We start from the raw sequence: 15,256 nt of genomic DNA on the forward strand, positions 1-15,256 counted from the left end.
ACACACACACACACACACACACACACACACACACACACACATTTCTCCCTCAAAGGATTTCCAACATTTGCATGAGTTGTTGTTTCACTGTAATCTCTCCCTGTGCCTCAGACCTGTTGAATCTTAAACTGCACAGCTCCCCCATTATCCCCTCCCGAGAAAAAAAAAGAACCCAAGACAAAAGCATGAATGCATAATTAATATAGTGAAGCTGCATTTTTAATTGTTGCTGGTCTTCAAAGTTGCCCAGTGGCATTGTCTCTCGGTTCGGGCCGGCTGCTTCCGATGGCAGAGCTTCATTCAGGTCTTTTTAGGGCCCTGAGCGCTGCAGAAGCACCGGCAGACAACGGCTCCAAGCTCGCCTCTTTTCTCAGGGTGTTTGCCCGCACAATGGACTTCCTTAGCCTGCACACAAAAGAGGCTGGCGCATGAAAAAAAACACCCAAATTCAATGGCATTCCTCTCCACAATGCGCTCTGAGAATATGTGCCTGTGCCTGTCCCTCTCCTTCTCTCTCTCTCTCTCTCTCTCTTCTCTTTCAGCCTCGGGTGATGTATGAGGATGATGTGCAAGGATCAGGAAGTGATATATTCCTGCATCAAAATCAAACAAGTCATGGAAAAGTGAAAATGGAAACAATTAAGTGGAAACAAAGACTAAGACTCTACAGCCATGTCAGCAGCTCTGCGAGGCTGTGCTCATGCACACTGATGATTCAAGTTAAGCTGTTATTTTAACACTAAAATTAAGACTTAAAAAAAGTACAGGAAACAGTAGCTTTATCGATCTTCCCAGTTGTATTTGCCCATACTGTCCTGGTGTCCAGGCTTCCAGGAGAAGATTTAGAACAATTATGTGATCATTAACCTTTCAATGTTTTGCATGGCACATCACATGTCCTATATATAGACTGGTAAAGAAAAATGTCAAACAATAGCTACTTTAATCCTTAAATAAAAAGAGTACTACACCGATTTAGCATTGCACTTCTAAGATTGTCAAACTCATGGAGGAATGACATCACTTGAGGACATTTATCAGACTCCACACAGCAGCCCCTCTGGGGACACTGAAGGCTTTATCCTACTTTTAAGACATGCAGTAGAACTCCCGAACACCTGAAAGTAATACTGTTAATGTGTAAAAATGAAATGTTACCTCGTGGGGACCCGGGTTTTTTGTCCTCAGATGGAAGGTGGGTCCCCACAACATGGGTGTGTGAACAGGTTGCCCCACACACACACACACACACACACACACACACACACACACACACACACACACACACACACACACACACACACACACACACACACACACACACACACACACACACACACGCTGGTCAGATGGGGTGACAGCTCCCCTATCACATCCTCTGTGTGCGGAGTGAGTTGGGAGCCGGAGGTTGGTGGCGTTTGGGGGGCTGGGGGTTGCTCTACCATTGTCGGGCGCACATTGAGCCCTGTTGGCACGCAGGCCGGCAGCTTACCACCGCAAGGCTGCTGGGAGCCACAAAGGCCGGCGACAGAGGGCGAGTCGAGCCGGGTGAACGTCACCAATACCCGCAGCCTAATCCTCCTGCCCTGTACATCTGCGCCGGGCCGGTTTCAAAAGCTAGACCCCCCCTTCTTTTTTTCTCTAAAATCCCCCCTCCTCCCCATCATGCACAAACTCCTTTCTTTTCTCTCAGTTTTATTCTGCAGAAAGAGAAAGGACGGGCTTTTGTCGCGGCCCATAGTGTCACACAGACACAAGACCTGAGGCTGCCAGTCATCAAATGGAAGCTCTCTGGCTCTTTCACAGTGCTCCCTTTGCTCATGTCGACTCGAGGAAAAGAGGGGGAAACTCTTATTTTAGCACGTGAAAAGGCTCCAGACGGGGACATGAAGGCCGGCTCTTCACATTGGACACAATTGACTTTGAAAGCCGATGTTTCTCCGAGAGTGGTAGGGAGTGTTTGCCGGGATGTTGGCATCATGTTTTAATTGAATTTGACTGTCAGGAGGTTTCAAAGGGGCCCAAACAAGCTTATTATGAAAACTTCTACTGGGATTCGGGCTGAAGAAAACCAGGGACAAACATGACGAAAAAGGTCAAAAGGCTTTGACAAGTTGCTGCAATCGTTCTGGTTATTTCAAACTTTTACACCGATAAATGTCAATTAACAAATTCAGAAATGTTAAAAGAAATATCAACAAATCCTATGAAAAGCCAAGCTCCTTCTTTAAGAAAAAAAAGCAGACATAATTTAATATTAGGGTTGCAAGATATTGACAAAATGTGATATTGCGATATCGATTATGAATATTGCGATATCAATATTTATGTCGATATTTTTAAATATATGTAAAATTACAAAAGATATGGGAAAATGCATCAAAATAGATTCATAACAAATACAACACAAGGTTAATTTCAACTGACTGTCATATTGGACTGGTCCAACATGAATAAATACATTTAAACCAATTAATAAATAAAAATAAACAGGACATGTTTTACTGGTTGTACAGTATAAAATAAATGAAGAGAACAGGACACAGCTATTCTTTCGCTTCTCTGATTCGTTCCGTTTAGTTGCCTCTATCTATTTCTTCACTTCACAAATATGCACACACGTGGTACGCTCCATAGGGTTTATCATGTGCGAGTGGCACGGTAGCTGGCCAATGAAACATTATCATTACAGCGTTTCAAGTGGGCTCTAAATCAAACACAAATAAGCCACACAGCCAACGGACGGGACGCAGCGCTCCACAAAATAAACTAAATATTGCATACTTATCGCAACACTTTCAATATAATATTGCGCACCGTGATATCGCAATAACAATATTGAGTCGATATATCATGCACCCCTAATCAGTGCTATCTTGATAATCACCTACAGGTTCCGGAAAGCTCGTTTTAAAGCCTTTAAAGAGTTTGTGTTTAGGGCTCACCTCCATCTTTGTATGGATGGAAGGATACAGAGCACAAACTGGAGCAGAGATCTTAAACGAGTATTAGGGCCGCTGAATAATCAGTTACCTCAAGAATAATGTCGTAATATTTAGACAAAGTTGTAATATTTTCAGAAAAATGGCGTACTTGTCATCGTAAACCGGTGAGTCAGAAACCTCACTTCAGTGTCAACTTATGTTTAGTTATGTTTGAGCAGATGATGTGAACCCTACTCCAGTGTTTGCAGAGAATAAATGACGGCTGTGGACGCCATCTGGTGGAGTTTATGACAAACTGCAGTCTGACGCATGTTCCTCATAAATAGTCAGATACTGAAACACATGCAGAAGATAAATAAACTCTTAACCTCACATGTCATCCCTTTAAATCCTTTGTGTTTTCTGAACTGTTTCTAAAATATGCACTTTTAATTTCATTGAATTTTACTTTACTACTTTTGAAACCTCAAAATCATAGAGACGTCCACTCGTGGTCCAATGACAGTTTGTTTTGTAGTGAGTAAGTCATTGTTAACATAAAGAAAAGATGTTGAACGGTTGAGGAAAGCAGCAGAGAAGTGAAATTACAAATTGGGATTGTAGAGCGACAGTAAAGAGAGCGTTGCAGCTTACTGACCAAAAGATACAGGGTGTTCTTGAACATCTTGCTCTGACTTGCTTTCTATGTTGTCGGTTTGTAGTTGGATGGTCTTTGCGGCGGCTGTACACTTTCATTGTAGAAAAAAGTTTGAAGTCAAAACTCACCTTGCTCCAAAGCTATGTCAAGGTATTTACCAAAGAGGCAATAAAACCTCCCTTACAGAACTCCACTGAGAGGTGGAGCAACAGTGAATGAGGGGGGCTGCAACATCTTATTTCCTGAAGTCTATATCCTGATTCTCCCCAAAGACAACATTCAACTGAATCCAGCAGCTTTTTGTCAACAGCAGCATTTCTGCCAAACACTGGTGAGTACACTGAGACAAACTGCACTCACTAAATATGTGTTCAAAGTTAAAACCAAAATCCAGAACAAAGAAACAAGGTAACAGCAGATAAAGTAGGCCTGCTAGACGCTAACTAGCATAGCTTAGATTCCCGTTGGATTGTCGTAAAACAGAGTGGTGTCTGATGCAATGTGTCACTTTGTTCATTGATTATGAAAAGTTACAAAATTGACATTTTTACAACTTGTATAGCCGGTTTCTGTCCCGTAATTGAAAAACAGTATGGTTTAAAGTACAGTACAGTTTGACTTTATGTGACATGTCTCTAATTGCCTATAAATGCCCAACATTTAGGTTTTACAATTTGTACAACCGTGAGATAATTTGGTAAGTAGCCCTGAACTTTTGCATTCACTAAATATTTGGTTGAAATCAAAGTATGACTTTTTATTTTATATCTTATTTACCATATAAAAAATATTATGCCAAAGAACTGTACATTTTGCCGAACTACAAAACGGAGGTAAAAACAGCGACAGTGACTGAACTACAGCTGGTTAAGGTTAGACAGAACACAGTCATCAGTTTGAGCTCATTTTCAGACTTTTACCAACCTTTTTCTTTCCTGTAATTGGAAAATCTGTTTAGATTACATCTGAATAACTAAATCTAAAATCCTGAATCTGAATCTAAAACCAACAAAAAGAAAAAGTAACACTAGATAAACTATTGAAGGGTGAATTGCCCTTTGGATTTTCCAAACAGAGTACAATGCCTGACTTTATCTGACAACTTTAATTGCATGTATGGTCATAAACTTGACATTTTACAACTTATATACTGTAAGTGTGACACACTTTGGTCAGTAGTCTTGAACTTTGAACCTGGTTCTCTCATTCTCTGTAGTTCCTACTGTCTGCCTTTTTAAGACAGAACAGCTGATAATATTTACTTTATCAACAACCGGTATGAACTCAAAACCAAGCTCTACTCAGACAGGAAGTTCCGTGGGGGCTGTTGAGAAAAGTTGTTACACTATCCTGCAGTTTTCATTTCCTATACATGTATAAGCAAATGTTGGCTAATGTATTAATTAGATTAATTATTTCAGATATAGTTATGCATCACCCGGCCAATGTAAATGTTTTGGAATGAAGATCTTCATGTTAGGACTTATTTTCTGAGCCTGGTGATCTCATAAAATACCACTGCTGAACTGCACATCTAAGCTCTCCAACACTTGCAGCAAAGTCCAGGACCTTATTGCGATATACATTGCAGCCTCTTGCGATAACGATATATATTGCGATTTATAAATTATAATAGAACCATTTCAGACCAGGTTACATAGACCCTAAGGAAAACCAAACCGCTAAATGTATTTATTAATTTTTTTAAAGAGAAAGAAACATAGTATGAACATTTATTGTTCAAAACTGTAATTATACAACATAATGTTGCAGATAAATAAAATTCAAGTACACTAGTTGCAGAGACTTTGACAAAGAAAAAGCTTAAAGTATTGGGTGTCTTCTCTTTAGTGCAAACCATTCTAAAAGGCACTACACTCAGTAAGTTTAAGTCCTTGGTTCTTAAATGCCACCCAAGATGCAGAGAACAGGAAGAACTGGTGTCTGTTTAGTTAAGGAACAGACACGGGACTTTTCGCGGTGGGCCGGTCTGATAATACTTATACATTGCAAGTTGTTAGCAACACCATCCGGCAGCCTGGCGCCGCTGCCTGCTGGTCAAACCGTGCAGCCTCTACTCAACCCGTACAGCAGGGGCCGTAAACGTCTCTGTAAATTTTTTGGTCCCACTCCGCCGCTGCACACACGGCTGTATGTTCAGCGGGGAAGTACAACGTCTGCAAACACCGGCTGCCAAGATTCCAATCGTCCGTTATATAGTGAATCGTCAGGCTGGTGAAAGGCTCCACGGTACGGCTCGACCACAGCTCCGTTGTAGCGGCTTAAATCCAAACCGAGTCCAAATAATGGATGTTGCACCGGTCTTTTTCACCAGCTCCTTGTTTCGCTTTTAGTCATGTTTACTCAAGATGACGATGACGCGTTGCAGCCGGTTGCAGCTCGTGGCTCTAAACCTTAATACATCCATGCTCTAAACTTCGCGGGTAGATTGCGTCATCAACATGAATTATTGCGATAGAGATTTTAATTATATTGCACTATCGTAGGCCAATTTTGTATCGTTTATATTGCATATCGTCTATATCGTCCATCCCTAATATTGAGGTGTCTTAGTGTAGCACCCTGCTAAATTTATATATTGTTTATTTTGTGTTCTGTTAACAGAAATACAGTATATTCTTAAATATGGGCCAGTTCAGTTGTTTCTGTCATTTAATACCTTTTTGTTATTAATATTTAATATTAATTCATATTTGTTATCGAGTTATACAATTTTGAGGTGTTGAAATATTTTCTGTGTGAGTAACCTTTGAACCCTCTGTCGTTTTATTTTGTATTGGGTGGCCAGGTGTCAGTTTAGTTGATTTATTATATTATCCAATCAGTGCCATCCAGAGCGCAGTTTGGCAACCTACCGGAGTTTTGCGGGGGCGGGACTAAACAAAAACAGGGAGAAACGGAAAAAGAGAGTGACGGAAAAAAAATCTGAAATAGCTACGAGCTAGTTGTAAGTTCTGCACGATTGATTACATTACTGGTCATCAAAGTTAAGAGCCGGGAGGGGAATTCTTTTTTTTCTTGTGTGTAACCCTCTTGAAACGGGAGAGTGAGTTTTGTTTGGAGCCGGTCAAATCGACCATGGAGATTTAGCTGATTTAGCTAACGCCATAGCCATGTGCGAACTGCTACTACATACCCAGAAACCCACTTTGCCACCGAGTTTCTGAGTAAGTATGGACATTGTGAACTAAAATTAAATTGACATTTTTGGACAAGATATAGTTAAGCTCATTAGACTTTGTGAACTTTTGGCTAGTGTGCGTCAGATGCTGCCACCCATGTTGCTGCCATAGATGTGCTCAGGATTCGCGCTGCAGGCTGGAGGGGTCTGTGTTTTGTACATGGACGGACGGAGTTTCACGACGGGTTTCCTCATTGCGTATCTCATCACTGGACAGAAGGGTTTGGATAGACGGTCACTATAATCTTCCTGTTACCAAGGAACCGTGAGTACAGACAGTATTCTCTGGAAAGATTTCTACTGAGCTCCAACAAGCGCGCCAACGTTGTGGTACCACAAAACTGAGACATAGTAGGAATAAAACAAACCCCGGGGTATTGTTTAGTCATTTCATTTGGACTATGAGGACATTTTGAAAAGTTAATTCACCTGGTTCTGGAAATAAATATAAATAGCCTACATCTTGAATACAACATTCAATCTTTGTGGTCTGATGTTTAAGTGTGGGTGATTGAAATGTGATTTTATTTTTATTTTTTGCCAATAAGGGTTATTGTGCTTAAATGTATGTGCATGGGAGTTTTATGCTCATAGTAAAAAACAAAACAAATAAAATAAACACAGTATAGCTATATTTAAGCTAACTGGGCCTCTACACTTTAGCAGAGTCGCATGCCCAAATTTTTTTTAGTTGCTGTGGATACATCCTAACTTTAAATTCTAGTAACCTCTCACCAATTAATTCCCCATGCACATGATAAATCCTAAAACAAGTGGAATTGAGTAAGGGGGCTACATTAGTAAATCAGACGGTTAATAAATGAAGATTAATGACGCAAATGTATTTCACCCCTTTCTCACTCCCAACTCGTCAAATACTGATGCTTGGTTACTTTTACGTTACTTTTATGTTGATAAATAAGTATCTTTCTGAAAGTGGGAGATTCGACAGTATAGATGGGCAACATTTCTTCAACGATGAACGAAGCAACAAGTTTGTCCAACTCTTGTTTAGTTACCTGGTGGTGAAAATGAAGTTTTAGCTGCTTATTTGGGTTTGGACTCGACATATCATGATTTCTCCGGGGATCTTGAGCTACAAGCTTCATGTAAGCATGTTTTCCTTTCAAATGCTTGGTGAGGTTGGCCATTGAGTTAACGGCAGTGGACAAAAGATTCTTGCCAGGACACAGTGTACACCTTACACTCACATTCCTCCCCATTAGTTTCAACGATGTTGAAGTAGTGGGAATACCTCTATCCCTCAAAAGTTAGCGTTGGCAGCTTCTCGCTTGCCATGATTGCTCTGCTACCAGCCTCTGTCACGTACCGTGTGGAGCTTGTGACTATTGTGCAAGCACGCAGCTAAGAAGGCAGTGTCGCTGTCAAATCTGTCCCTGGGAAAAGTAAGTAAATTAAAAAAGGAACTACGTTTCGTTACCAAATTACTAGTAGGAGCGCGTTACTCTACTTTTTACCCAAAAAAAAGTAGTTACGTTAATTTGTAACGCATTACACACAACACGGTTGGTCAGTGGCTCTCAGCATCAGATAACAATGCAAAAATCTCCATTTACGACAGTAAAGGACACACTGGGCAGAGCAGTAGCTTGACTGCAGCGCTATAAGATGACGTAGTATAAAAGTGACAACGTTAGCGAGTATTATGAAAGAGAAAATAAGGAGGCAGGTTAAGGTGGTGGATGGGTAAAACAACACAGGACTTTTACACATGAGACTGATGTTTAGGGCTGAACGATTAATTGCATTTGTGATAATATCGCGATATGTTAAAACGCGATTTCCTAATCGCAAAGGCTGCGATTTGGTCTCGATTTGGTGACTCGCGAGAGCAAATCAGTCTGCACACCGCAGAGAAAGCATCAACTTAGCACGCTAACGCTACACCGTACCTTGAGCTGATCTCTGGCATTCAAAATTCTGAGTTGAAGTTTAAATCTTTTACAGCTATTTTAATAAAATGAAGGGTTTTGTTAGGGCTCGAGTCCATACATGCAGTTAAAGGATACAGGCACACAGAACTGAAGGCTCGGTTGGCAACGAGCTAGCTCTGATTAGCGGTTAGCTCCGGTTAGCGGTTAGCTCAGTTATAAAGATATGGGTGGAGGAGCTGCCACTGAGAGGGGTAACAATCAGACTGATAAAAATGACGGTTCGGGGAGCTTTCACAGCAGCGTGGGCGCAGTATTTCAACGGTTTTATTAGTACAGTCAATCCCACGGCAAGACCACCAAGACAAAGAGCTTAAAAAAATTATCGAATATCGAATCGCAATCGCAATATTTGGGGGAAAAATCGCAATTAGATTATTTTCAAAAATCGTTCAGCCCTACTGAAGTTCATGTTTTTTTTACCCCACTCACAGTCTTTCCCGAACTAAGTGATTTTACCCTGCACATTGAAAAACGGCACCAAATCACATTGAAAAAAAACAAAGAGTGCAATATGACAAAAGCATCCAGGATGGCACAAATAATAAAAAAATATGTTAAAAGATTGATTTTTCCACACTTTTTGTCCACAGAGTGTCGATATGTCTGCTGCCAGCTGTCTGCTGACTGAAGATCAGTTTCTGTGCTCCATCTGTCTGGATGTGTTCACCGATCCAGTCAGCACACCATGTGGACACAACTTCTGTAAAACCTGCATCACTCAACACTGGAATATTAATGTCCCCAATCAGTGTCCCAACTGTAAAGAGGTTTTCTACACCAGACCTGAGCTACGGGTCAATACTTTTATCTCTGAGGTGGCTGCTCAGTTCAGACAGTCAGCTCAACCAAAATTCATCATCAGCAGTTTAGAGCATGGGTCAAAACCAGCAGAAGTTCCCTGTGACGTCTGCACTGGAACCAAACTGAAGGCCCTGAAGTCCTGCCTGGTGTGTCTGGCCTCCTACTGCGAGACTCACCTGGAGCCTCATCTGACAATGTCAGGTCTGAAAAGACATCAACTGATCGACCCTGTGGAGAACCTGGAAGGCAGGATGTGTACGAAGCACGATAAACTGTTGGAGCTGTTCTGTAAGAAGGACCTGATGTGTGTCTGCATGCTCTGCACCATTTCTGACCACGTGCTACATGATGTTGTTCATTTGAAAGAAGAATATGAAGAAAAGAAGGCCGAGCTGGGGAAGACAGAGGCTGAAATTCAGCAGATGATCCAGAAGAGACAACTGAAGATTCAGGAGATCAAACACTCAGTGGAGCTCAGTGAGGAAGACGCAGACAGAGAGATAGCAGAAGGTGTTCAGGTCTTCACCGCTCTAAAGGAGTCTGTTGAGAGAAACCAGGCCGAGCTCATCGACACGATCAAAGAGATGCAGAGAAAGACAGAGAAACAGGCTGAAGGCTTCATCAAAGAACTGGAACAGGAAATCTCAGAGCTGAAGAAGAGAAGCACTGAGGTGGAGCAGCTCTCACAGTCTGAAGACCACTTCCACTTCCTCCAGAGCTTTGCCTTCCTCAACACTGCTCTACCCACGAAGGACTGGACAAAAGTCAAAGTCCATCCACCAATTAAGGGAACTGTGGTGAGAGCTGTGAATCAGCTGGAGAAGACGCTCAGGAAACAGATGAAGAAGCTGCTCACCGAGGCCAAACTTAAGAGGATCCAGCAGTCTGCAGTGGACGTAACGCTCGATCCTGATACAGCACATCCCAACCTCATCCTGTCTGATGACGGAAAACAAGTTCAACATGGTGATGTAAAGAACAATCTCCCAGACAATCCAGAGAGATTTGATACCGGTCCAAATGTTTTAGCAAAGCAGAGTTTCTCTTCAGGAAGATTTTATTACGAGGTTCAGATTAAAGGGAAGACTCACTGGTATTTGGGAGTGGCCAGAGAGTCGATCAACAGGAAAGGAAGCATCACACCAAGCCCTCAGATTGGCTACTGGTTAATATGTTTGAGGAATGCAAACGAGTACAAATCTTGTGCTGACCACGTAATCTGTCTCTCTCTGAAGTCTTGTCCTGAGAAGGTGGGGGTGTTTGTGGATTATGAGGAGGGTCTGGTCTCCTTTTATGACGTTGATGCTGCAGCTCTTATTTACTCCTTTACTGGCTGCTCCTTCACAGAGAAACTCTACCCACTCTTTTGTCCTTGTAATAACAACGGTGGTAAAAACTCTGCCCCTCTGATCATCTGTCCTGTCAATCACACTGAGTAGAACAACCATTTGACTTTCTACAAAAAGATTCACTATGATTTAATCAAATAAATGTATATTTATTGGTAATTTATTTTGGATAATTTTTTTTATATATACAGTATATATTCTGATTGGGTGTTTTTCCCCTAATTGTTACAATGCACCAAGTTTCCAGCACTAATTGATATTATCAAATGTAGTCTAATTCTAAAAACTGCATTAACTGCATTGATTGTTAAATCATCAGGAAGCAACATACTCATACATAAGAAGCATTAGCATTTTGTTTAATGCATGGGTGCCAAATTCAAAACATTTGTCTAATCATTAAAAATATAATAATTTACATAATGACTTTTGTCTGATTGCAAGGAGCCAGGTTTAATTGAGCCCAAGACTATTTGTGCTAGGACATAAATCAATCTTAAGCGTAATAGATAAGCACATTAAAATCTGGGTCCAAACTGTTTTAATGACAGCCGGACAGATTCTTCTAGGAGGATGGAAAAATGAAGCGGTGCCTTCAATCCAACAGTGGGCTTGTGAGATGGTTAGGGTGACAGCTTTTAAAAATATCATACCATCAGTTTGAAAGATTGAATAGAAAATAGGCAAAGTACTTTTTGGAGGGCTCCTAAGAAACCATGTGCTGTGGAAAAGCATATACTTTGTGCTTATTGTTCTCACATATACAGGTTTACTTTGTTTACAGATTATTGTCTTTTATCTCATTTTATCTAATTGTCTTGGATAGTATGGTGGTATCTTTACTTTATTTTTGTCTAAGTAACGGGGAGGGGGGGTTCAGGGAGGAGGGGGATATGTTATTGTACATTTTATATTTTGTATGGTGTTTTAACAAATGAATAAAAATTGTTTATCATTAAACATAAAAATTGTTGTATACAGTCACAAATTATTGAACAGCAGTTTATGAATAAGACAAGAGATTCCCTTTTCTGTCTTCTTTTTCTTTTTAAATAAACAAAAGCAGAATAAAGTGTTTATTGTGTCTGATTAAGTTATTTCGTTTTTAATTACTATCAAACTTGAAGAAAACAGCTGATGCTCTTGCTCTCATGCTCTTAATGAATAACTACAACCTCATGTCCAGGTCTTATTGGTACAAGTACTCTGTCTAATGTCATTGATGAGTTTTGGGTTTTGTAGTTCTTTAGCTTTCACTTAAGAAGACTTTTACTTAAAGGAATACGCCACCGTTTGTTGAAATTGAGTTATTCGCCGTCTCCTCTATATTTATATAGGTGGGAAAACTCATTTTTGTCTCAGTGCATGCATTGTCTTAGTCCGGCGGTGCCGTGAACAAAAGTGACCCAACAACAACAAAAACGAAACCTTTTTACTTATTGTGGCCTGCATATTCACAACGAGTAAAAATAGCAATCCAGATTGAAGAGTAGGTGATTTTCTAGGCTGATATTTACTTGGGACTATGCGGTACTAGATTTAAATCAGGTTAAGATCAGGGGTCAACCACACGAAAACCCCAAAACACATATCGGACATGTTCAATGAAGTCGTGGAACTCAATATCGTTATTTGCAGATTATATTTTGCTGTACATATCTGACTTTGAGGACTCTGTTCCAAAATTTGTTAAGATCTGTAACGAATTTGGCTCAATCTCCGGGTATAAAATCAATTGGAATAAATCTAATCTGCTCCTGATGAACAACAAAGAGGTGACATCAGCTATTAGTGATACAATTCCAACCCAAAGCAAAATTACATATTTGGGAATCACCATTAATGCATCGCTATAGCGAGTTGTCCAGGACAACTATGAAACTATACTACGTAGTGTTCAAAGGGATCTGGCTAAAGGCTCTTATATACTAGACGCATCCAAGGTGGCGTGAAAATGACATAATATCCTGCCGGCGCTCCCAATTTATAGCTGGCAATGCTGCTGCCAGTTGTGCCGTTGTTTACCTTTTTCTTCTTCTTCTTTCTTCTTCTTCTAGTCCGTAGAAAGAGCAACGTCGGTAGCCTTTGCTCTTTAGCGCCACCTCTGTTCAGGAGAAGACTGCAACTAGTGTCACGAGCACCAGGGCGGGTACAAATAGTCACAGCGATCCCATGACGTCACATTTGCACGCGCCAGCTGGGCTGCGTCTAGTATATAAGAGCCTTAATTGGGGTGCGCTGCCAGCATTGCTACGGTCCATAATCTGAGCTACGGCTGTTGTTAAAATGAACATAGTTCCTCGTGTGAATTTCTTAAGTACAATGATCCCCTTACCCCCACCAATACATTAGGCTAAAATACTCTACCATGTGTATCACAAACACGGGAGGCCTGGCCCTCCCCAACCTTAAAGTGTACCACAGAGCCTTTCAACTACAAGCCCTCAGAGTGTGGATAGACCCCTCATATACAGTTTCATGGAGAGAAATAGAGCAAAACCTCACTGGAAGTCTAAGACTGCAAGACCTTGCCTTTGCAGGTGTGTGTCCAAAAAAGTGTATGCAAGCCTATGGCCCTATTATCACAACATACACTTAATGTCAGGTAAGTGGAATGACAGAGGTATTTATACTCTAGACCAGTTATTCAATGGGGAAGGTATGTTGAGTTTTGAGGACCTGAGAGCTAGCTTTGAAATCCCTAGGACATCCTTTTTCCTTTATTTTAAATGTTATGGAGTACCACAGGGGAAGAGTCTTGAGATGCACCCAATCATTAAATGGCCTGTTGATTTTCCTGCGAGAGGATTAGTGTCCAGGATTTATGCTTAACTGATGCAAGTATCCATAGGAGAACTCCCATATACTAAAGAAATGGGAGTTGAGTTGAGAGTTGAGCCTGGAGGGGAACGTAATTAATTTGGAGACAGTTTGGGACAACATTTCCCACTGTTCCAAGAACCCAAATCACCAGCATATCCACTTCAACATATGTTCATCTGCCCTCGGTTGAGTGTGTGGCTACTCAGCCTATGCAGCGAGCTAAACATACAGTAAAAGGAGGTGGTTCCCGGAATGACAAGACACAGTTTTTTCTTCTTAGTGCCTTTACTGAAGACCTCATTTTTCTGATTTTGTAAAACTGTGAAACATACAAACAATTTGTATTAAAAATACATTATTTAACAAACCCAGACTCATAGCTGTGAATTTAAATGTTGGAAGTGGTCAGAAATTCAAAATATAAGAATCACAAACTACATTTTTAAATAATTCAGGTTGTATCAGTTTTGCCAGTATGTGGTCGCAGAATATACTGCAACTGATTACAGTGTACACTCAGTACACAGAGTTACAGGCAGTTCAAAATACTGTTCAACATATCTGTAATCCCAACATTATTTACTGCTACTGTAGAAGAAAGTTGCAAATTTGTTTCTCTCTTCACTAATCTGTAAAAGTATAACAGCTCTTTCCTCTTTAGTTAGATTTAGTAGAACGTGAACTCAGCAAGCCTTAGTCAAAGCTACACTGGAAAACAAAAACTTCTCCTTTTCCTTTTCCAACCTGTATGTACAACCGGACGACCTGGATTGTGAGAAAAACAGTGCTAACATTGACTTATACGATATTGTGCAACCACATACTAAACAGAAGCTAGCGACATAAGCTTGACTTAGAACACAAACAACCTTTTGCTTGTAAGAGTTAAAATAACCTCTTAAGTTATCAGAACTTTAGAAAACAAAATTGACCACTAATTACTTACAGATTATGGCATATCAAAGCTTCCCAAAGATATAAGGGGTCTGAGAGGAATGTAGCATGTCAACTCCTTTGGACATTTTCTCACCGCATGTAACAAACTTTTGCCTGCTGCCTCCACACATCACCACCGGGCACTGTCTCACGCACGCAATATATAATAGAAGAAGAAGAACTCCAAAAAAAACACTGAAGGAGATACTGACCCCTAGTGGGAAAATAAAGAAATGCACCAGTGAATTAATACAATACAATACAATTGAACATAGAGGGACAGAATATATGTCATAGGACATATTAGACTCCTCAGAAGAGATAAGTCTCCAAAGTCATTCCTACTCCCTACTGCACGTTCTGTCAACCTGAACAAACTGTAACTTTCCTGCACATGGTCTGGGAGTGTGAACAGGTGCATGAGTTTTGGAATAAAACAACATCAGTAATATCTGATGTGAGAGGATGTTGAATTTCTACTGTCCCGATTGTTGTTACTTACATCTGCTAGCAAGACAGAAGAAAATTTGGTTAGCTGGCTCAACCGCAACCAAGAAAATGATAGCTAAATAAAAAAAAAAAAGGGAGAATCAGAATCAATCAGAAGA

General features: G+C 40.6%; 1 protein-coding gene across 1 annotated transcript; it reads left to right on the forward strand.

Moving 5' to 3' along the window:
• The first annotated feature begins 7,005 nt into the window (after positions 1 to 7,005).
• Positions 7,006 to 10,979, forward strand: LOC114560179 (E3 ubiquitin-protein ligase TRIM39). Its single transcript, XM_028585355.1, has 2 exons — positions 7,006 to 7,049; positions 9,330 to 10,979. The coding sequence occupies exon 2, from the start codon at positions 9,339 to 9,341 to the stop codon at positions 10,977 to 10,979; it is 1,641 nt and encodes a 546-aa protein (XP_028441156.1). The 5' UTR covers positions 7,006 to 7,049; positions 9,330 to 9,338.
• The last annotated feature ends 4,277 nt before the right edge of the window (positions 10,980 to 15,256 follow it).

This window comes from Perca flavescens, chromosome 8 (assembly GCF_004354835.1).
Source record: "Perca flavescens isolate YP-PL-M2 chromosome 8, PFLA_1.0, whole genome shotgun sequence".
NCBI lineage: Eukaryota > Metazoa > Chordata > Actinopteri > Perciformes > Percidae > Perca > Perca flavescens.